Below are 23,711 nucleotides of genomic sequence, written 5' to 3'. Positions count from 1 at the left end.
CAAACCTTCCTTCAAGCCCTTGATCACCACATTTTCCCCAGCATATAAATGGAGGCAATCCAATAAAACTCCAAAGAGCGTATGTTAAGGCTACCACAAGCAATAGCAGACTGGCCAGGGTTTCAGCTTGGCTGATTTCCATCAACCCACTTAAACACTGGACTGCCAGTAATTTGGACAGCATATGTAATTCGTTTATATTGTTTTGCAATAATTTTAATTGTATCTTTTTCCACTTTTGTGTGTGCCCAATAAAAATAGATAGATTTATAGCTGTGGGTGGGCTTCCTTTGTCTCCAAGCAACCAATATTTTCAGGCCCAGACCATCCCTGACAACCACCTCAATATTTTTGGAGTACAAAATAGTTTTATTTCAAATCAGAAAATAACTACCCAATCTCTTCCAATTTTGCAGAAATATATAAGAAGACAAGGACCAACAGTATCTATCTGATAAGTTACTGAAAATGGAGTGTGTACAGTCCGCAGATTGTCTGCCCATCTCTGATTGAGGCCAAACCTAGATTATGAGTTACAGTTAGAGACTCGAACAGTTTATTTTGGACCGTAAGAAGGGTTCAGCACCTTGGAGAGATCCTTTCATGTCTAAACAAAAATGCAGAGCAAATCATGAATGGCAGCCACCAGTTCTTACTGGTCAGGGAAATTCTGATTTCATTAGATGCTTCCAGAACACACATTTCCACCATTAAACACAAATACAGAGGCAGATAGTTGGATCACACTCCATCCTACATTTTTAAAATATATTAAACATAAGTGTGAATTTGAAAAGAAAAAAACAGATTGTCAGATCAAAGTTTTCTAGTTCTTCTTTTCTTTCTTTCCAGATTTCCAAACCACTGTTGATTATAAGGACTTCCTTTCCCAAATGCATGCCCACATCCTTGCTTTCCCCTATGACAATGGTCTCATGATTTCTTAATTCTCTCTCTCTCTCTCTCTCTCTCTCACACACACACACACACACACACACACATATCAATTGCCCTCTTTTCAGTATTTCTTCATTCTCTGTGTATATGCCAGCACCAGACAAATCAATACAGGTGGAAGCTGTGACTGTCATTTTTAGGATAATCTTTTAAAACACAAAAACCTGCACACCTGAATGCATTAGCAACTCGGGATAAAGGAAAGGTAAAGAGAGAGAGAGAGAGAGAGAGAGATGTAAGGAGTGTGGAGTTGTATTACTCCCTCAAAATGCAAAAGACCACATGCCTGTGGTAACTTAGTAGGTTAAACCACTAGCTGTGGATAAACTTGCTGACTGGAAGGTTGGCAGTTTGAAGCCTCAGGTCGGGCTTCCACTGACAATCCTAGCTTCTGCCTACCTAGCAGTTTGAAAACATGTAATGTGAGTAGATCAATAGATACAACCTTGGCAGGAAGGTAAAAGGCACCCTGCAGTCATGACGGCAAAAATACAACCAGGAGGGTTTCAGGACAACAAGCTCCTTCACATGGAAAATGGAACAAGAGCACCTCTCAGTGGCCAGAGTTGAGCATTGTCTCCAGGTGCCGGAGACGGAAGGGAAACCTTTGCCTTTGTTTGTGTATTGTATGTCATTGTTCACTGTATAAAAGGCACTGAATGTTTGCCTATATATGTAGAAGGGTGAGGTATAAATACAGCAAGTAAATAAATAAATATACTGTAATTCGCGCTGAGTCCCTTGGGGAGATAGAGCGGAATATAAATATTGTTATTAATGTTGTTGTTGTTGTTGTTGTTATGGCTGATATTATTAAACAATGAGGCTTTATCACACATGCAAAGATCACCTACATTGTGCAAGATGACCTTATCAAATGCACATCAAAAATACAGCCTAAAGGCTATCATGCACTGCATCCAACAACTGAGATCTATACTTGCAATATTAGAACAATGTTATGTATTAGAGTAATGGAACATATATAGGCATTAAGAGAAAACTCCAGTCAACAGCATGAAGCATCACTCCAAGAATAGCTTGCTATGATGGGGTCAGAGAATGAGCCATTGCCCAATAATTGTGAGGAGTTTGGGAGCCATAAAAGGCTGCAATTGTTTCCATCCTCACTATAATCATTGAAGGTTCATTTCCATGCCTATGTATTCTGAAGAATTCTAATGCTACTGCACTTGGATTATTTTATCCTTAATAGGCAAATGTGTCTCTACATGTACATTTTAAAGTGGGGATGTATACTCTACACCAGGCCCTGAGGTGTTTTGGACTTCAGCTCCCACGATTCCTAATAGCTCAGGCCCTTTCCTTTCCTTAAGCAACTGAGGGGGAAAAGGAAGGGACCTGAGGTTGTTAGGAATTGTGAGAGTTGAAGTCCAAAACACCTGGAGGGCCCAAGTTTACCCATGCCTGCTCTACACAGTTTCCAAAACTGAAGACCATGACGCACGAAACCATTCCCAGAACCTCAGCTCAGAAATTCAAAGAGTTCTAGCTCCCCAAAGCAGCATTTCCAAACACAACTCTTAGTTCATTGACAACTTTACATTGTCACAGATTTGTTTTCCTTTGTGCCCCTGTATCAAATGGAGTCCATCCCAATATGCTCCATATGATGAGCATTCACAACCCAGATGGATTTCCCCAAGTCCCTAATAAACACTGGCCACAGTGCTTTGCAACTATTTTCTCCCCATTTGACAAGTCTGCCAATGCCGCACATTCAAGCTTTTGAGGATATTTAGCCAACTCTAATGCACTCATTTCCAGGACACGCAAGATCTGTCTCTGGGTGTTAAAAAGAGAGAGAGAAAGAGATTGTATTTGATTGATGATCAAAGGAGTGCAAACCAAAAAAAGGAATGCAAAAAAGCAGTTTCAGAATCTAATCCATTCAGCAAAATGTTTCAACTTACTGGACCTTGAGGAGCATTCCTGGCACCGGTAGTCAATTCCATCACCGCAGATTTATAGCCCTAGAATTAAAAGATAGAGTGGGGGAGGGTTGAGAAATCTCACATCGGAGATCATTTAACTGTCTGAGTAAAACCCATTCACATGTTTTCAATCCGCTCCACCCCCCCCCCCCCAAAAAAAGATATGAAGATAATAGAAGGTATTCTCCAAACATACAACAAGGTATGTTTTTCCCTGTTTACTTTTGAACTCTAAGGGACCCAGTCAGTAAAGCGTGAAAGATTCGTGCCTTCACATTCAATATGGATTTGTATTTTACGTTATAAAAAGGAAAATATCCTTGGCCACCTCATAAGCTTTATTTTCAAAGGTTCTGTATTGCTAACACAGAGAACATCTATTTGTTCAGACTAGAAATGTTTCCCTATAATTACACATATAAAGGTTTATACATCAATTGTACCCAGGAGCATTGATCACACTGCTCTCCTATAACGGCAGTGAGAAAAAGGGCTACTTCCTTTGCCAAGATCTATAGGTAGATAGCCTGTTATTGTATCCCAAAACACCTTTATGGTTCCTGCATTTGCCTCTCTGACATCCACTTCCATCACATATCCCTATTTGTCCCTTTAATGACATAGCCAAAAGGACTCCATGTGTAGATCTTATAGCCATAACACCATGGAGACCCACTTTGTGGCTCTGGATGGGTTGCAAATTCTCAGCCCCAGATAAAAACCTGTGGTAGGGTGACTTAAGTCAAAAATGAAGGGAAACAACAACAGCAGCAGCAGCAACAACAAAAACAACACTTGCTAATAAAATAATAAGCCATAATTATTATATTGAATTAAGTGTTGTTTTTCTCATTCCCCTAGACTGGGAATCTCCATACTAATCCTACAGGCTTCAGGCTTTTATCTTGGGGTACTTAAAGTGAACATAATGATATATAACCCAGTTTGACACCACATTAACTAAAATGGCTCAATGCTATGCATCCTGAAAGCTGTAGTGAGGCACCACCATTCATTAGCAGAGGAGGCAAAAGATCATGTACTGTACAACAACAACTCCTACAATTCCATAGCATTAAGCTATGGCAATTAAAGTGAGGTTAAATTGCATTAATTCTACATCATTAGTCAGCTAGTTATCTACAGTATTTCTATCCCACCCCATATTGTTAGAATTGGAAGACAGTCACAATAATAAATAATTTAATATGTAGACCAAGACAATAACATTCAATCAATAACATAAACATTCTAAAAACATGACAAACAATTGACCGTTCTAAAAGTTGCCATTAAAAGAATATAACATCATGTAGGTATATGCATTGGGTGAAGTCATTATGGTACAGTGGGTTTTTATTAAAAGCCACATTTATTAAAAGCCACTGTCATAACACCAGAATTGGGGTCAATTCAATGGAAGGGGTGGCACAAATGAGAAGGCTCTCTCCTATATGATGTGACTCCTGCTATATATGCCTCTTGCCTGTCTGTGAAGGTATTTCTAGTCTCTAAAGTTATTATCTGCTAATGCCCACTTTATTTAAGAGTTGTTTCATCCACTGCTTTTGCCTTTGCCTTTGTATTATTATCCCTGCATTCAGATAGTGTTTCTCACTGTGTTTACACCTCTTTATTGCATTGTTTTTTAAAATTGTCATGAGACAAAGAGAGGTGCTTTACCACTAGCTATAGGTGAGGTATAAATTTATATATCAATAAATCAAATTAATAAATTGATGAGGGGGGGGGCTGTCCTCATCCTTTGGAACCTGGTATATCTTTGCTCGTAATCTATTGCCAAAACAACAGCACCAAGTACATACTGGCTATAAACAGCCCTGTCCCCTCGCTTGCTCTCTAACCAAAGAAATCAATTTGGAGCATTTGCCCCCAGATCCTACAAATCAGTGGCTAAATAATCAATGGCAACGAGCTCCGTATTGCCCTCTTGACATCACATATCCCTTTGCCAGCAATTTATTTGACCGTCTGCACCATCTATTGCCATGAAAATGGTTCCAAGTTGCAAAAGAAGAAAGATCTGACACTAATCTCCTTATAGAAAGTCATAAAATAGAGAAATCAATTTCAAGGTCAATTTAGCCTAACGAACACCTGCTACCCCTTGTCTAATTCGCAGGCCCTTCGAAAAATCCACTGTCAGAGTCTAGATGTAACAACATATGCTGGATGAATATAAGTCTCTCATACAAATCAGGGCCAGATTCCTGGTGGAGACCTATGTCTTCGTATGTGTTCTGCATCTGCAGGAATTATGGCCAGGCAGTCCCATAGCTTCTTTGTCTTGCAAAGGACTGCTATTGCTTTCCTATGAAGAGAAATTGGCAAAGCAACTGGTGCATATTGGGGGTATTGCTTAATAAAGTCAATGCACCATGACACCAATGCACATTAGAACAGAGGCACATTGGTGCTTTGTTCATCAGTCTTGTTGCACATCAACACACTGACAAGGGGAATGTCTATGCATATCATCAAAACATTAACAAAATGCATATTTATAAAATCTCCTGAGTGACCTTGAGCAAGTCACACTCTCTCAGTCTCAGGAGAAGACAATGGCAAACCCTCTATGAACAAATTTACCATGAAGAATCCATGATAGGTTCATTTTAGGATTTTCCGACCTACAAGAAGCACTGCTTGAATATCAAGCAAGAAGTGGGTGCTAGAAACAATATCATAGGAAACCCAGAACCTCAACCAATGGCTGATACCAAATGAGAGACTCCCTCCTGGGCACACAGAGGACTGGGCGACCTGGAAGGTGCTAAACAGACTGCGCTCTGGCACCACGAGATGCAGAGCCAACCTTCAGAAATGGGGCTACAAAGTGGAATCCTCAACATGCGGGTGTGGAGAGGAGCAAACCACTGACCACCTGCTGCAATGCAACCTGAGCCCTGCCACATGCACAATGGAGGACCTTCTTGCAGCAACACCAGAAGCACTCCAAGTGGCCAGATACTGGTCAAAGGACATTTAATCAACTACCAAACTCACAAATTTTGTATTTTGTCTGTTTGTTTGCTTTGTTCTGTTAGAAATGTAATATAATTTGACTGGTTGCCCTGACACGACAAATAAATAAATACGAAAGCTGACTGGCACAACCTGGGGATCACAACCAGATACAGTGAAGACATCTGCCTTTGCGCTTTGCTACTGTGCTGCTGAATATGCATGCCCAGTGTTGAATACATCTCACCACATTAAAACAGTGGACGTGTCTCTTAATAAGACATGCCACATAATTACAGAATGTCTACGCCCCACACCACTGGAGAAATTACACTGTATAGCTGGTGTTGCACCATTTGACATCTGCTGGGAAGAAGCAGCCAATAATGAAAGGACCAAAGCAGTGATATCTCCAGCCCATCCTCTGTTCAGATATCAGCCAGCATGCCAATGCCTTAATCAAGAAATAGCTTTCTACGATCTACAAAGATATTCACAAGAACACCCCAGCAAGCAAGACTCCAAAAGTGGAAGGCTAAAATCAAGAACCTCAAGCCATGGCTGATACTGAATGAAAGACTCTCCACTGATCACACAGAAGACTGGGTGACTTGGAAGGCACTGAACAGAGCCAGCCTTAAGAAATGGGGCCACAAAGTGGAATCCATGACATGCAAGTGTGGAGAAGAGCAAACCACACATCACCTATTACAATGCAGCCTGAGCCCTGCCACATGCACAATGGAGGACCTGCTTACAGCAACACCAGAGGCACTCCAAAGTGGACAGCTACTGGTCAAAGGACATTTAAGATATTGCCAAGTTTTTAAACTTTGTGTTTTAAAATACATTATAACTGTACCCTTGGTTCACTTTAGATATGATAAATAAATAAGGGTTCCCATATATTGCAAATGGCTTGAAAGAACACAAAAGCAGAGCCATTTGTGAAGGCATAATCTTAATCAGAAATGTTTTCCATCATTATTATTAAAAGAGAGAAAAAGAAAGGGAGGGAGGGAGGGAGGGAGGAAGGAAGGAAGGAAGGAAGGAAGGAAGGAAGGAAGGAAGGAAGGAAGGAAGGAAGACTCTGCTGAGAGGACTGACCTCCAAGTAGCCACACAAATCCAGGCCAACTTTATTTTAAGTCAATAGAAGAAGCACAGTGCCTTACAGACAACAAGAGGTGTGGATTAGGAGGGCATCCGCCCCATTACAGGCAAATCCATGAAAATGTAATAGGTAAATGAATGCATACAAAGCAAGAACCAATTGGAACTTCTCAGGCCAAACGCTGCTGAACAAATATCAGTAAGAGGAGAATTCAGTAGGAAGCAATTACCCACAGCATACGCCTGCTTTGAGCAAAATGGCACTTAAAGTATTGTGTTTGTTGCAGTCAGCACAATATAAAAATGCTATCTCTCTTTAGAACTCGATTTAAAAAAATAAGAGTGCATTCTAAAAACTAAATAGCACGAGCCAGGGGAGGTATCTCAAAATAACGGCAGGGTGTCAGGGGAGCAGGCAGGAGAAAAATGCTTATAATAGCTTGGTAAAAAAAAAAAAAGTTGGGTTGGTAAGGTAAATTTAAAATTGGACATAAGATGGGAGACGTTCCAGTGATTTTTAATGCTGAGATAAATGTTTTTAATGTTTATGTATGCATAGAAGGATTTCATGTCCCGGCATTGAATGTTTGCCATTTGTATGTTGTGCTCAGTCTTGAGTCCTCTTCAGGGTGAGAAGGGTGGAATATAAATGTTTTAAATAAATAATAAATAAATAATGGTGATTGATCTTTCCAGTTTTTTTTTCTGGGAATCTGCTCTGGATGTTGGTCCAAATCAGGTGTCAGCTGCTTTGGATAGAGTAGAATCCAATTCACCCAATACCCCTTTGGTGAACTGAACCATTCAATCTCAATGCATCAGAAATGGCATCACATTACTTCCAATATGAGACAAATTTGGCGCCTTTTGTGAGTTGGGGGACTCTGATGGGTTGAAGGAAGGAAGCATTTGTAGCTCAGTTGGTGTTCATTTAGCCGGTTTTCAAGTTAAAAAAAAGTACCCCAAAAGTTCACCAACTTTAATCTAGGAGAGGTCTCAGGGCTTTGTAGAAGAATGGGTTCCAAGGGCTTAAGAGGTCTTCAGACTTCACTTTATCCAGCTTGGTCTAGACCAGGCATGGGCAAACTTGGGTTCCAGGTGTTTTGAACTTCAACTCCCACAATTCCTAACAGCTTAAGAGGCTGAGGGAAAAGGAAAGATCCTGAGGCTGTTAGGAATGGTGGGAGTTGAAGTTCAAAATACTAGGCCTGGGTAACAACGGAAAAAAATTGTTTCTAAAATCGATTTGTATTTGGGGGGTTTTTTTGTTTCGATATTTAAAATAATTACAAAATTTTCCTTTTAAAAAGTTCGATATTTACGAAATTTCGTAAATGGTAAAAAATTAACGAATCGATTTCCGAAACAATAACGAATCGATTCGTTAATGGTGGACGCGACCGCGAAATACGCTAAAAAACCTCCAAAACCTTCTGAAGCTTCCCTCTCCCTCTGTTGTTGACTGTTGGTGTGATATTATAATTTTTTTTCACTAATTAAACCATAAAACTGGCCCAGACATGCGGAAATAATAACGAAACGACCTCAAAACAATAACGAAACGAATACAATATCGAAATACGAAGCATTTACAAAACGTTTTTGAAAATTCGTTTTTTTAATAATTGCTCCAGAATGGTTCGTTATCGTTTTGTAACTGAAAAAATTAACGAATTATTAACGAATTACGAATTAACGAAACGAAACCGCCCAGCCCTACAAAATACCCATGCCTGGTGTACACTGTAACTGCGCTGTCCAAGGTCCTTAGATTATTTCAGAGAGAAACCTCAGAACTATGGAGAGTTTAGTGAACATTTCATATCATATAACCCTGTTTGATGGAACAAGAGAAAAAAGAATCAAAAGACACATCGTGGAATGGATCCCAAGAGGCTCAAATAATCCCTAGTTCTGCTTCAAAAAGTTACTAATATGGTTACTTTAAGTCTACATGCACTTCTAAATACTGTGAAGAAAGATGTCCAAAAATGATTGTTTTTGTGCATTTCTTTTTTTAAAAAAAAAAGAAAATAATGCAGCAGAAATAGGGTGGAATCCATTTTCAAATGAACACATGTGGAACTGATAGGGATGGGACTAACTGGGTCCCTCCATCTCTAGTGATCAGCAAGTGACATATGACAGGCTGCAAAGGATTAGAGAGAAATGGTAAAGGAAACCTGTTGTTCAACAGAAAGCAGAAATCCATTAATGGATTATAAAGGCCAGCTCAAAAATAAATGTTATACTAAAGGTCAAGTGAAAGATTGTTTATACAGGAAAAGCAAAGCAGACAGGTGTCCTGATGAGAACTTTTCCTCCACTTTTAGCTACACGTTTATGCTCCCAGCTCAGTACATCCTAGAAGATCTGGAGTCCTTCGAACACACACAAGTCTATTCTGGAGACTGAAAGTCCTTTCACACTACAAAACTATAACAGTGTGATTCCACTTTAACTACCTTTAACTGTCATAGCTATCCTCCTTTGCTAGAAGAAGCAACTGTTGCTAACTCCAGCTCCTACTATTAGCTAGAAGGATTACGCCCTTTGATTCTTTCTCTGCCTTTTCCTTCCCATTAGACCACAAAGTGCCTTCCAATCCCTTTCCATCCATATCTTGACTGCAGATTGTCATTAATGCTCTTAAAATCCCCCCATTATCCAAAATTATCACTCTAAGTAGTGTTTAATGAGTTGATGAACCATCCTATTCCAACCATCGATTCTAGCTATGCCAAGGAAGACTTCAATAAACAGCCTCTTCACAATGGCCAGAGGGGAAAACACTGGGCTGTTAAGGTCATTAACTCCACTGGCTCAATGAAACAAACCCAGATCAACAAATGGGAATTAGGTTGTATCTCAATACCCTCCTCCTAATCCCCCCCACCTCAATGCTAGCTGCACATCCCTTTGTGTCTATCTACCTGTGAAATTCAATTCTGTGTTCATTGGTAAGTGGTTAAACCACTGAGCTGCTGAGCTTGTTGACCAAAAGGTCACAGGTTCAAATTCAGGGAGTGGTGTGAGCTTCCATTGTCAGTTCCAGCTTCTGTCAACCAAGCAGTTCAAAAACATGCAAATGTGAGTAGATCAATAGGTACCACTCTGGTGAAAAGGTAATGGCGCTCCACGTAGTCATGCCGGCCACATGGCTTGGAGGTGTCTACGGACAACGCCAGCTCTTTGGTTTGGAAATGGAGATGAGCACCACACCCCAGAGTCGGACACGACTGGACTTAATGTCGGGGAAAACCTTTACCTTTACCTATGAGAAACAAGCCTGTATAATATGCTGTTAAAATATTTGTTGGTCTAGCATAGATGGGAGTAACTCATCCAGACCATAATTTGGACCATCCTTGAAGCACCTTCCCTGGTTCTTGTGAAGATGCAGCCCATACACTGAAAGATGAATGCAGTTTGACATCACTTTAACTGCCATGGCTCAATGCTATAGACCAGGAGTCCTCAAACTTTTTAAACAGAGGGCCAGGTCACAGTCCCTCAAACTGTTGGAGGGCCAGATTATAATTTGAAAAAAACATGAATGAATTCCTATGCATACTGCACGTATCTTATTAGTAGTGCAAAAAACACTTAAAAGCAATCCAATAATTAAAATGAAGAACAATTTTAACAAATATAAACTTATTAATATTTCAGTGGGAAGTGTGGGCCTGCTTTTGGCTGATGAGATAAGATTGTTGTTGTTGTTGTGTGCTTTCAAGTCATTTCAGACTTAGGGTGACCCTGACTAAGGGCCGGGTAAATGACCTTGGAGGGCTGTATCCGGCCCCCGGGCCTTAGTTTGAGGACCCCTTCTATAGACGCATGGGATTTATAGTTTTACAAGGTCTTTAGACTTTTCTGCCAAAGAAGACTGGTGTCTTGCTGAACTACAAATCCCAGAAGTCAAGTGGTGTCAAACTGCAGCTAGGATGCACCCCACGTCATTTTGGAGGTTGGATAATATAGGCATAGATATAAGAAATGAAAGACAAAAGAAACAATGTATTGTTGAAGGCTTTCATGACCAGAATCACTGGGTTGTTGTAGGTTTTTTCGGGCTATATGGCCATGGTCTAGAGGCATTCTCTCCTGACGTTTCACCTGCATCTATGGCAAGCATCCTCAGAGGTAGTGAGGATGTTTGCCATAGATGCAGGTGAAATGTCAGGAGAGAATGCCTCTAGACCATGGCCATATAGCCTGAAAAAACCTACAACAACCCACAAAAGAAACAGGTGGTTAGGAAATCACTAGCCTCCAACATCTGCTCTTTCCTTGAATGTCATTTCAACAGACTGAAGCTAAATCACAATAATTTCTTGCCAAGAATGATCTGAGATCATTGAGGTAACCATACAAACAAACAGACGGAGCTCATTCTCTCCAAATAGTCAGATGTCAAGACAATATTTGGGGCTCAGTTTTGAAAAGCAAGCATTCATGGCAGGCAGCTTCATGAAAGCCGCATGCATTCGATTTTCCTCGTGTAAATATTGCCCCGGTAGCCAAATGTCATCACTTCCACGGAGATGTAAGCATTGTTGTCAGGTCATGAATGTGCAAAAGTCTCACTATAGGAAGCCATATAAGTGTTCTCTTTCTAACTCATCAGATGCAGTTTCAGAGATAGCACCCTCTTGACAAGTATCAAGAAGCCCAGACAAGAGGAATCCTGGATTGATGAAAACCTTCTCTTTTGGATGTATTCTGTGCAAAAATTTGCACAGAAGCAACTCTTGCTCGGCAGGACACTGCTTTCCTGCACAGGAAATAATGTTGATATGCAGCAATATTATTTTACATATGGACGATGCAGTTTCCTGTGCAGCAAAAGCTTCTTATCTGTGCTAATTTTCTACAGAATATATCCCAAATTACCAGTTGGCTCCCATGAAAATCTACTATTTGATCCACTGGGATTCAAGCTACAGGAAAGGAGATTCCACCTGAACATGAGGAAGAACTTCCTAACTGTGAGAGCTGTTCAGCAGTGGAACTCTCTGCCCCGGAGTGTGGTGGAGGCTCCTTCTTTGGATGCTTTTAAACAGAGGCTGGATGGCCATCTCTTGGGTGTGCTTTGAATTCAATTTTCCTGCTTCTTGGCAGAGTGTTGGACTGGATGGCTCTTGAGGTCTCTTCCAACTCAATGATTCTATGATTGTAGAAACAGACCCTGGCTTCATCTACACTGCAGAGTTAATGCAGTTTGACACCACTTTATACCTATGGCTCAATGCTATGGAATCATGGGAATTATAGTTTTACAAGGTGTTTCGCTTTCTCTACCAAACAGTGCCTCATCAGCTTACAAATCCCATGATTCCCTACCATTGAGTCATGGCAGTTAAAGTGGTGTCAAACTGCATTAATTCAAAAGTACAGATGTGCCCCTTGTGTTTTTCCCATTACACAATGGAACGATGTCAGGGACATTGGCAGTAGATAAACAATTGATTTCATCATGTAAGTATTCATATGATGGGCAGTGTAGCACAACCATTGTGTAATTACATGCAATTTGCACTATCCAAGTAGGACGTCAAAACTCAGCTGGTGCCTGTTTATTCCAAACGCTTAGAAATGCAGAAACCCTTTCAAGCATCCTGAATGAGACCATAAATTCTTCACTTAGGGAGATATTTGCAATTTGCATCACCTGCTCTGGCTTTTAATGAGCATTGCCCCAGAGATAGAAATCCAAGGAAAGCAAAGGAATTCTGACATTACACAAACTCAAATCAACTTTCTTGAGAACAGTAAGACATGGAGCAAAATGGACCACCTCCCTGCCTTGTATTTCTTCTCAGTGTTAGATAAATGCCCAAGGCAGGTCTACCCAGATGGTTTTGAAGTTATGAATTTTGAAGTACGCATCAACTGTTTTCCGTATGTATTGGTATTATATTCACTTTTAACTGGTATCATGAGTCTCATCTGTTGTTGATCCCTACCTTAATCCACAGGAGATGTAGGCCTACATTTCTTAACTGTAGAAATGTGCATCTATATTCTAGAAATACAACTAAACTCTGTCAGTGAATGATGACAACAAATATCCAGGCACTGCAAAGAAATTCACAATGCCCATCATTAAGATGCCCATCATCTTGTCAAGCTCTAATAGTTGGTATCTGGATATACATCAGAGGTGATGCGCATCAATGCCCATGGTTCACATCAATACCTATGGTTCATTCAGTCATGGTGCATCAGTCATTTCACCAATACACAATGAATGCCCATCTGTCTATATAACAGTCAAAGTATGCAAATTTGTTTGTCTAGCTGTCCATAGACTGTTGCTAGGTGAAGTGGCCTTCTGTGAAAAATTATGGCATGTGTATGAGGAGGGGGGGGGGAACCAAGGAAAGAGCCCCAAAAGTCCATGCTGTTGAGACATTGTGAGGCAGACCCTCTCAGAGCTGGAGAAGGGAAAAAGAAGAGAAGGAGGGAGGGAGGAAAGAGAAAAAGAAGAGAAAGGAAGAAAGCGGGGCAGGGCGGGGGGGGAGGGAAGTTAGAAAAAAGGAGAATCATGGGGGAATTGAAAATGTGAGGGGGACTTAGCACTAAAGCAGTAGTTCCCAACCTTCCTAATGCTATGACCCCTTAATACAGTTCCTCGTGCTGTGATGACCTTCAACCATAAAATTATTTTTGTTGCTACTTCATAACTGTAATTTTGCTATGATTATGAATCGTAATGTAAATATCTGATATGCAGGATGCATTTTCATCCACTGGACCAAATTTGACACAAATACCCGATACACCCAAATTTGAATACTGCTGGGATTGGGGGGGATTGATCTTGTCATTTGGGAGTTGTAGTTGCTGGGAGTTATACATCATCTACAATCAAAGAGCATTCTGAACTCCACCAACAATGAAATTTAACCAATCTTGACTCACAGAACTCCCATGACCAACAGAAAATCCTGAAAGGGTTTGGTGGGCATTGACCTTGAGTTTGGAGTAATAGTTCACCTACATCCAGAGAGCACTGTGGACTCAAACAATGATGGATCTGGACCAAACTTGGTATGAATACTCAATATGCCCAAATGTGAATGCTGGTGGAGTTTGGGGAAAATAGGCCTTAACATTTGGGAGTTGTAGTTGCTGGGATTTATAGTTCACCTACAATCAAAGAGCATTCTGAACCCCTTCAACGATAGAATTGGGCCAGACTTCCCACACAGAACCCCATGACCAACAGAAAATACTTTGTTTTCTGAAGGTCTTTGGTGACCCTTCTGTCACCTCCTCACAATCCCCCCAGGGATCCTGACCCCCAGGTTGAGAAACACTGCCCTAAAGGTACCCTATCAATTGGTGTTGTAAGACTACCCCAGTCAATGTTGTGCAATGTAAGTCCATTAACAAAGATGGAAGTCACAAGTAGAATGCCAACCATTATTTTTGCTATTTTATTTTATTTATTACTTTGTTCTTGATGCTTCTTTTCTTTATTTATCAGCTAGTCTTCTGAAGGTGTTTTCTACCATTAGACATTGAAACCATAATGTAAAATTTAAACAATGGAAAGGGATGCTCCAGCTCACAAAAGTAACTGACCTAAGAGAAGAAGTAATCAGATTTTTCCTCCAAAAATAAATAGATGAAATAAAGTTCTAAACTGAAGGGGCCATTTCTAGAAAGTCCTTATCCTTGCTAGTCACTTCAACATGGCCTCAGAAATACAATCTACAGAGATTTATGAAACTTTGGGGGTTTAAAAGGCTAAACTGAGCAATTAAACTGGGCCCATAAATAAAATACAACCAATTCTGCAGGTACACATTAAGTTTCATATGACAATTGGCTGCTATGTAATAGCATAGGAGGTAACGGAATATATTGAGATGTATTAACATGATTTATGTCATGTTTTCCTCTGCTTAGGGTTTGTGCATATGAAACACATGATTATATGCAAAAATCTTTTTGCCCAAGAAATGTTAAGTCCTGGATTTGGAGTAAATGGTTGTCTATAAATAAAGTGAGCAATAGCAAAGAAAACTTGGCTGTCACTTGGTTCAACAGGAGATGGCATGTCAAACCCATTTCATCCATAGCCCATATCAACAAACAAGATGTCATATTGCATGGAGAAAACATTACACATTATGGGTGAAATGGTGGTCGCCCGGCGAGAGAATTATTTCTTTGACTTGAGATAGCCTCAAATCTGTTTCCGATTGACTTTCTCTCCGTGGCCATCACTTTTGATGAAGATCAGTAATCTCAGTATCTGGTTCCAAATGTCTCCAATTGATCAGACATAAGGATTTCCCATTAGCCAGAAATTAAGGATATATTTCTTTCAATATGGCATTTCACAAATGCGGTCTCTTCTTCCTCCTCCTTTGCAGGGCCTGAAACTTTCATTTCTACATCTAGCCCATTTGTTATTTATTTATTGAGACTAATACAAAACGTCAAAGAATTCAGATCCCACAAACGCGGTGGCACATTTGCTAGCCATCCATGAAAGGAAGTTATATTAAAATATGTCATGACTCTAAGTCCCAGAAGGATGGACCAGACTTAGCACAGCAGGCTAAAACACTGTATTCCAGAAAAATCATGCTGATTGAAAGGTCAGCAGTTTGATCCCAGTTTGGGTTGAGCACCTGCCATTAGCCCCAGCTCAACTGCCTACCTGGCAGCTCAAAAGCATAAATGCAAGTAGGTAAATAGGTACCACTTTTAGCGGGGAGGTAAGAAAGGCACCCTTAAAGACAAAAAGGAGGAAAGCTCCTTGGCATGGAAGATGAAGCAATAGCACCACCACCACCACCCCCCTTTGTGGCTAGAGTTGAACATAGCCTCCCAGATGCTGGAAATAAGATGGGAACAACCGCCTTTACCTTTGTTTGTGTTTGTCCTTGTTAAGTGTATAATCAGCATTGAATGTTTGCCATCTGTGTGTATTCTGTAAGCCACTCTGAGTCCTCCTGGGGTATAAATACTGTAAATAAATAAATACTAGATGGGGTGGCAATGAAATCTTTGTAAGTCCATGTAACCCCATGCTCTTCTTCATGAGCATTTTCAATCATAGCATACACTAATCTTTTTGTTTCTGTTACCATTACTTATACAGTCAGACCTCCAATTAATTGGGGTTAAAGGCACAGCACCACTGTGACAGTGAAATGTTCATAAAGAAATTGCCTTTATTTTAACTAGAGAGAACATTTCTCTAGGAATTTCTAGGTTTTCTGGCACGATTCTATAGTCAATGTCTGCTGGAAGATAGCCATAGAATCGCCCTGAAAATTCCAGTTTGGCAATGGAATATGCTGCCTCAGAGTGTGGTGGCATCTCCTTTCCTGGCAGAAGATAGCTGGCCATCTATCAGGGTGCTTTGAGTCTATGTCCCTGCATGGCGGGGGGGGGGGGGGGATGGGACTGGATAGTCCTTGGGGTCTCTTCCAACTCCAGGATTCCCTGATTCTATTGTTGTATTCTGACAGAGGTGTTATCTCTAGATATCTGTGGGTTCTCTAGCATAATTGGAGGATGCTCTCCAGAGATTCACATTGGAAGACATAAGGAGTTCTAGAGAGCACATTTTTTTCATCAACTCTATTATTTATTTTATTTTATTTTAGTTCTGTCCTGCTTTTCTCCCTGTAAGGGGACTCAAAGTGCCTTACAAATCTATGCAATAATCAAGCCCGCAAAAGTAAAAACTACCGATGTGAATCAATTACTGTATTGTGTGGGCATGGGTGACTACCACCTCTCGTCAGCGAACCTATTTATTTATTTATTTATTAACTTTATTTGTACCCCGCTAGCATCTCCCGCAGGACTCGATGCGGCTTACACGGGCCGAAGCCACAAAACACAATACAATAGAAAACATAACACAACAATAAACAAGCAAATCAAACAATTAAGCAAAATACCACAATGACAATACATCAAGACACTATTAAAACTGGTTCGGCCAGCGCAATGGGGTACAGGGTTAAAAGTGCTGAGATGGCAGGAGGAACGTGGGATTAAGTGCGGTGTGCAGCAACATTAGTTGTGCTAAAGTGCATCTAGGACTTGGGATGGGGATTCCTAATCTGCGAAGGCACATCGGAACAGCCAAGTTTTTAGGTTCCTTCTGAAAACTGCCAGAGTAGGGGCCTGACGAAGCTCTTTTGGAAGGGCATTCCAAAGTCGGGGGGCGCCACAGAGAAGGCCCTGTCTCGCGTCCCCACCAAGCGCGCTTGCGACGTAGGTGGGATCACGAGCAGGGCCTCCCCAGATGACCGGAGTGAGCGTGTGGGTTCGTAGATGGAAATGCGGTCACGCAGGTAGGGTGGTCCCAAACCGTTCAGGGCTTTGTAGGTGAGCACCTGCACCTTGAATTGGGCTCGGAAAATAAATGGCAGCCAGTGGAGCTCCTTGAACAAGAGGGTTGACCTCTCTTGATAATGAGCTCCAGTTAGCATCCTGGCTGCTGCCCGCTGGACCAATTGTAGTTTCCGAGCCGTCTTCAAGGGCAGCCCCACGTAGAGCGCATTGCAGTAGTCCATTCTAGAGGTGACCAAGGCGTGGACCACCCCGGCCAGATCTGCCTTCACGAGGTACGGTCGCAGCTGGCGCACAAGTCTCAGTTGTGCAAAGGCCCTCCCGGATACCGCCGACACCTGAGCCTCAAGTGTAAGCGAAGAATCCAGGAGGACACCCAAACTGCGGACCTGTGGCTTCAGGGGGAGTGTAACCCCGTCCAACACAGGTTGCCACCCTATACCCCGATCCGGTTTACGATCGACCAGGAGGACCTCTGTCTTGTCGGGATTGATCTTCAGCTTGTTCTTCCTCATCCAGATCGACACAGCGGCCAGGCACTCGTCCAGCACCCGAGAAGCCTCCTTGGAATTAGGTGGAAAGGAGTAGTAGAGTTGTGTGTCATCCGCATAGAGATGGCACCCAACTCCAAAACTCCGGATGACCTCTCCCAGCGGTTTCATGTAGATGTTGAAGAGCATGGGCGACAAGATAGATCCTTGCGGGACCCCACAGGTCAAAGGCCAGGGGTCCGAGCAGGCGTCTCCCAGCTTCACCATCTGGGTGCGTCCCCCCAGGAAGGACCGGAGCCACGACAAAACCGTGCCCCCAAGGCCCATCCCGGAGAGACGACCCAGAAGGATACCATGATCGATGGTATCGAAAGCCGCTGAGATGTCCAGGAGAACCAACAGGGTCACACTCCCCCTGTCCAGCTCTCTGCGGAGGTCATCCACCAAGGCGACCAAGGCTGTCTCGGTGCCATGGCCAGGCCTGAAACCAGACTGTGCCTGATCTAGGTAGTTGGTATCGTCTAGGAAGCCCTGGAGCTGCGAGGCGACCACCCGCTCCAGCACCTTGCCCAGAAAGGGGAGGTTGGAGATCGGTCTGTAGTTACTCAGCACCGTGGAGTCAAGGGAAGCTTTTTTGAGGAGTGGACGAACCACTGCCTGTTTCAAACCAGATGGAAAAATCCCTTGCTCCAACGATGCATTGATAATCAATACAAACCAGTCAACCAACCCCTCCCTGGCTGATTTAATGAGCCAAGATGGGCATGGGTCTAGAGATGAGGTGGTCGCTCTCACAGCCCCAAGAATCTCCTCCACGGTTTCAGGAAGAACATGCCTAAAAGAATCCCACAAAATTGGACAAGCAGGTGCCTCCGTCACCTCTTCAGGCACTGCGATGGAATTGGAGTCGAGCTCGAGGCGTATCTGGGCGACTTTATCTGCAAAATGGTGTGCGAAATCGCGACACCGAGCTGCGGGGTCGTCAGGGACATCCTCCACCGCAGGTGGGTGGAGGAGTTCTCCCACGACCCGAAACAGCTCCGATGATCTATTTGCTGCAGATGCCATACGAGCGGTCGTGAATGACTTCCTGGCCGCCCGTATGGCCACGGAGTATGCCTTAAGAGAGGCTCTAGCCCGTGTTCGATCAGATACATCTCGAGATTTCCTCCATTTGCGCTCTAGCCCCCTTCTCGTGTGCTTCATCACAGCCAGCTCCTCGGTGAACCAAGGAGATGGCCTGTCACGACGCAACGAGATGGGGCGTTCGGGTGCGATCATATCTAACGCCCTGGCCATCTCCCCGTTATAGAGAGTTACCAAGGCGTCGATAGAATCGCCAGGCTCCAAGGCAGGAAGAACCCTAAGATTCCTCAGGAATCCATCCGGATCCATCAGTCTCCTAGGGCGGACCATCTTAATTTGTCCTCCACCCCTGCGGAGGTTTAGGGTCGCAGTAAGTCTAAATGTGATCAGATGATGGTCAGACCATGACACTGGAAGGATGTTTTGATCTTCCACTCTGATCAATTCGTTGTCCGCCACAAAGACAAGGTCGAGAGTGTGCCCAGCTTGATGCGTGGGGCCGGATATTATCTGTGACAGTCCTATGGCCGTCATGGTGGCCATAAAGTCCTGAGCTGCGCCAGATAAAGTGGTCTCGGCGTGGATGTTAAAGTCTCCCAGCACCACCAGGCGCTGGGAGACCAAGGCCGAATTAGAGACCACCTCCGCTAGCTCCGACAGGGAAACTACTGGGTCGCGGGGTGGGCGGTACACCAGCAGGAACCCCACACTGTCACGGCTCCCCACTTTCAAGTGGACACACTCAAACCCAGAAGCCTGCGGGACAGCGCATCTGATCACGGCGATGGATTGCCGAAAGACTACTGCGACCCCTCCTCCCCGCCCCCCTTGTCTGGCCTGCTGATGCACTCCAAAACCTGGTGGGCACAGCTGAGAGAGGTTTACTCCCCCCAGCTCGTCCAACCAGGTCTCGGTGATGCATGCCAGATCCGCCCTCTCATCCAGGATCAAGTCCTGGATGGCCGCGGTCTTACCATTAACGGATCTGGCATTAATCAGCAGGACCTTAAGACCGAGGGGACTGCCAAGGAGCCTACCACTACCTACCTTCTCCAGGGTCGCAAGGACTCTATTGCGCTTCTCCCTGGGGTATCGGTGACCCGCAAATCTCCTCCCCCACACGACTTGGATGGCACCCCCTTCCTCCGGAACCCTCCCCCCCCCTGCATGGCCGGGATCTGTAACTAGTCAGCTCTCAGAAGAAGGAGTCGGGCTGGGGAATAATCTCCCTTGGGCGTTGGGAAGGGATGTTTCTGATGATGAGGTAGATAATGAAACATCAAGGGAGCTGAGTGGACTGAATAAGGGAAGGGTTCTCGAGCGAAGGAGTGTGGCTGGTTGAGTGGGGGCGACCGGGACGGATGGAGTCTCAAAATTATATGAACCAGGAGGGGGGGCCCTAACCGGTGAGCTAGTTGTGGATGCACGGGGACCTGATGGGGAATGGCAAGAAGGAACCCCGGAGGCAAATAAGGGGCGTATCTGAGGGTCCACAACTACCCTCCTAATGGTAATGCCCCATTTCTTTAAGTCATAGCGCTTTGCCATAAGCTCTCCAAGCCATGAGTTGTCTTCTGGTGTTATTTGAAGACGGGAGGAACGGTCAGATGATTGGTAGTCCCTCCATAACCACACTATGGCTTCTAGTCTTATTTCCTGTGGTCTTTTACCCAGGATTTGGGCCAAGGAGTTACAAACCTAATGATGATACACACACAGTGCTGGGATAAGAAAAGGCCATGACATGTTTATTGATTTCAAATGAGCAACAGGCTTGGCCACCATGCATGGGTCCTGCTAACCCATACCACTTAACCACACAAGGGGGTAATTCTGTTACTGACTGGCACAATACCAGGACACCGTTACCACAATACCCCTAGTAAACTATCAAATGCTTCTCCCGCTCAATAAGAATAAGCAAGCCAGATCCAGGGCCCATACCACATGCACAGCTGCAAGTTGTGACAAAGGAACAAAGCACTAACAAAACCAATGAACTATAAACACATACAAAGGGTGGGTGGGCTGCGACATCCAAAAAGACACACTGCCAGTGAGCAGCCTTGGGCAGCCTAAACAGGCTGCCAGAGGATCGAGTGGTAGTCAGCCCCTGCCAATCAGGGGGCAGGAACAGGCTCACTGCTGATTCACTGACTGGTCCTCAGTGGGAACCTTCCCACCACCCAAGGAGCTTCTGGGAAGAAGTAGCCCCCACAGGCACAATGACAAGTGGGGTATGCCCACAATGTCTTCACCCGGTAAGTCGGGCTGAGCATTTACTGTAGTTCTCCCAACATGATTCTGGATTTACACAGGTGCAATGGAACTTAATGGAATGACCTGCTGGAAGAACTCTGACAGCTAAATCAGCTGTCGGAAATTAAGACACGATTGAAGATACATCTATTCTGGCAGAAGTCCTACGCAGTTAATTTTAAATTGTGATTTTTAATTTGCACTTTATCAATGGATTTTAACTTGTATTTTAACAGTGTGTTTTGTTTTATGTCTTTTAATAGTGTTTTGTCTCTTGTTTTAATGATGTTATATCCCACCTCTAGGTGCAGGAAGAGGCAGGTAATAAATTGGATGATGATAGTGGTGGTGATGATGATGCAAGATCAGCCCTGGTTCATACTTGAATCCTGGGCTCTGTTTCAGAGGAAGGAACTGACAAGACCACCTCTGTGGATTCCTTCCCTAAGGAGCCCTATGAAAAATATGGGATCATCCCAAGTCAATAAGCAACTTGAAGACACATAGACATATGAAGATAGAATCTACTATGGATGAGTGAGATTATTCTTCCAGTTTCATCTCAGAGCTACTCATGCTAAAAAGAGTTTGTTTTAAAAGTTATGCGATTCACCAGGTAAAGACAAGTCACACTAAGCTTTATCTCGTAGGCCCCATCTACACTGTCATATAATCCAGATCAATGCAGATAATTTGCATTCTGAAACTAGATCATACTGCAGTGTAGAAGGGGCCACTCTCACTCTCTTTTTCAGAGCCATATCCTCCAATGCATTTCAAGTTTGATTTTGTGTACCTTGATGTGTTTGGTTAAGGACGGTGTGTTTTGTTTTGTTTTGTTTTTTTAATTTGGCTTCTGCTGCCATCTACAGCCAGCCAAGACTAATCCACACAAAGAGCAGGTACAGCAGAATGAGGAACACAACAAGACTAGCTGGAAGGAGAATAACAAGAGGATTTTTCAATTTCCAATTAATTGCACGCTTGTTCTCTATGCACCATCCTTATCCACAGTCCCCTGGGGATATTCAAAACCTAGGGGGGAAAGGCTGCAAACTGATTTTACCCTGCGAAGCCAGGGTAAATAATTTCTCCCTTTTCTGATGCATAAACCAGAAAGGAAAAACATTTTCCATGGATAGGTCAAACATGGCATTTCAAAAAAATACTCTTTGCAGGATTGGCATATGTGGAAGCATTAAAATCTTCCAGTTGTGCCAAAACCGTGCATGTTATCCACCTAGCATTTTTTCCACATGGTCAATAGACACTGGATTTCATGAGTGTTCAAATCCCATATACTTTTTTTGAGTGTGGAACTGATAAACAATTGCTAATGAAAGCATATAATGAAGAGGCAAATTGCCTAAAAAAATCAATACAGTAGGCATCTGCTCTCATGGGTGTTAAGGGTGCAGAAATTCCCCAAAATTGGGGAAACTATTATGTTTTAAAGAAAAGCATTCTTCTAGGAATCTCTTAGGTCTTCCGGCATAACTCAGAGGATTTCACCATCATTTCCCTTTCATTTTAATTCCCTCGACTCCCCAAAGACCCATTTTTGACCTTATGCTATTGAATTTGAATGACTGAGTGATAAAAACATGGCATAAAATTTCAGTACCACACTGCTCTTCAGCTTAAATGTTAGTGTAGTTAGAAACACCCGGTACCTTCCCATCTGATGCTGAGCATCAACCACGGGATTGGTTGTTTCTGTTTGCTTCCAGTAAATCTGTTCATGTGGGCAACTTGAAGATGAAACCAATCTTTGCCTGAGGGCAAGAATGTGGGCCAAAGAAACTGGATCTGTGTCAGTCATCTGCCTAAATGTAGCTCTGTAGAGCAGTGGTTCTCAACCTGGGGGATGGGACCCCTGGAAAGGTCATGAGGGAGGTTTCAGAGAGGTCACAGAAGAACCCCTTTGGCAGAGAAAGGATCTTTCCACCTGTCCTTCTCTTCATTTTTTTGGAAACTGACGGTGAATTCTCCCACCAAAAGTCTTCCTACTGTGATTGTAGGTGAACTATAAATCCCAGCAACTACAACTCCCAAATGTCAAGGTCTGTTTTGCCCAAACTCCACCAGTGTTCATATTTGGGAATACTGCACATGCATACCAAGTTTGGTCCAGATCCATCACTGTTTGAGTCCACAGTGCTCTCTGGATGTAGGTGAACCACAACTCCAAAACTCAAGGTCAATGCCCAACAAACCCTTCCAGTGTTGTTCATGGGAGTTCTGTGTGCCAAGTTTGGTTCAATTCCATCATTGGTGGAGTTCAGAATGCACTTTGATTGTAGGTTGACTATAAATACCAACAACTACATTTCCCAAATGACAAAGTCATTCCCTCCCAACCTCACCAGTATTCAAATTTGGGCATATAGCGTATTTGCGGCAAATTTGGTCGAGTGAATGAAAATGCATCCTGCATATCAGATATTTACATTACAATTCATAACAGTACCAAAATTACAGTTATGGAGTAGGAATGAAAATTATTATTATTATTATTATTATTATTATTATTA

At 42.9% G+C, this 23,711-nt stretch overlaps 1 protein-coding gene across 9 annotated transcripts in view; it reads right to left on the bottom strand.

The window, feature by feature from the left end:
- RBFOX1 (RNA binding fox-1 homolog 1) overlaps positions 1-23,711 on the bottom strand; it is a 1,606,230-nt gene that overhangs the window by 1,447,653 nt on the left and 134,866 nt on the right. For all 9 annotated transcript variants that reach the window (XM_067473372.1, XM_067473373.1, XM_067473365.1 and 6 more), the window contains exon 2: positions 2,892-2,951. In XM_067473372.1, the coding sequence (XP_067329473.1) occupies positions 2,892-2,951 (60 nt within the window). The remainder of the gene's footprint in view (positions 1-2,891; positions 2,952-23,711) is intronic.

Source organism: Anolis sagrei, chromosome X (assembly GCF_037176765.1).
Source record: "Anolis sagrei isolate rAnoSag1 chromosome X, rAnoSag1.mat, whole genome shotgun sequence".
Taxonomy (NCBI): domain Eukaryota; kingdom Metazoa; phylum Chordata; class Lepidosauria; order Squamata; family Dactyloidae; genus Anolis; species Anolis sagrei.
This window is presented reverse-complemented; position numbering and strand designations above follow the sequence as displayed.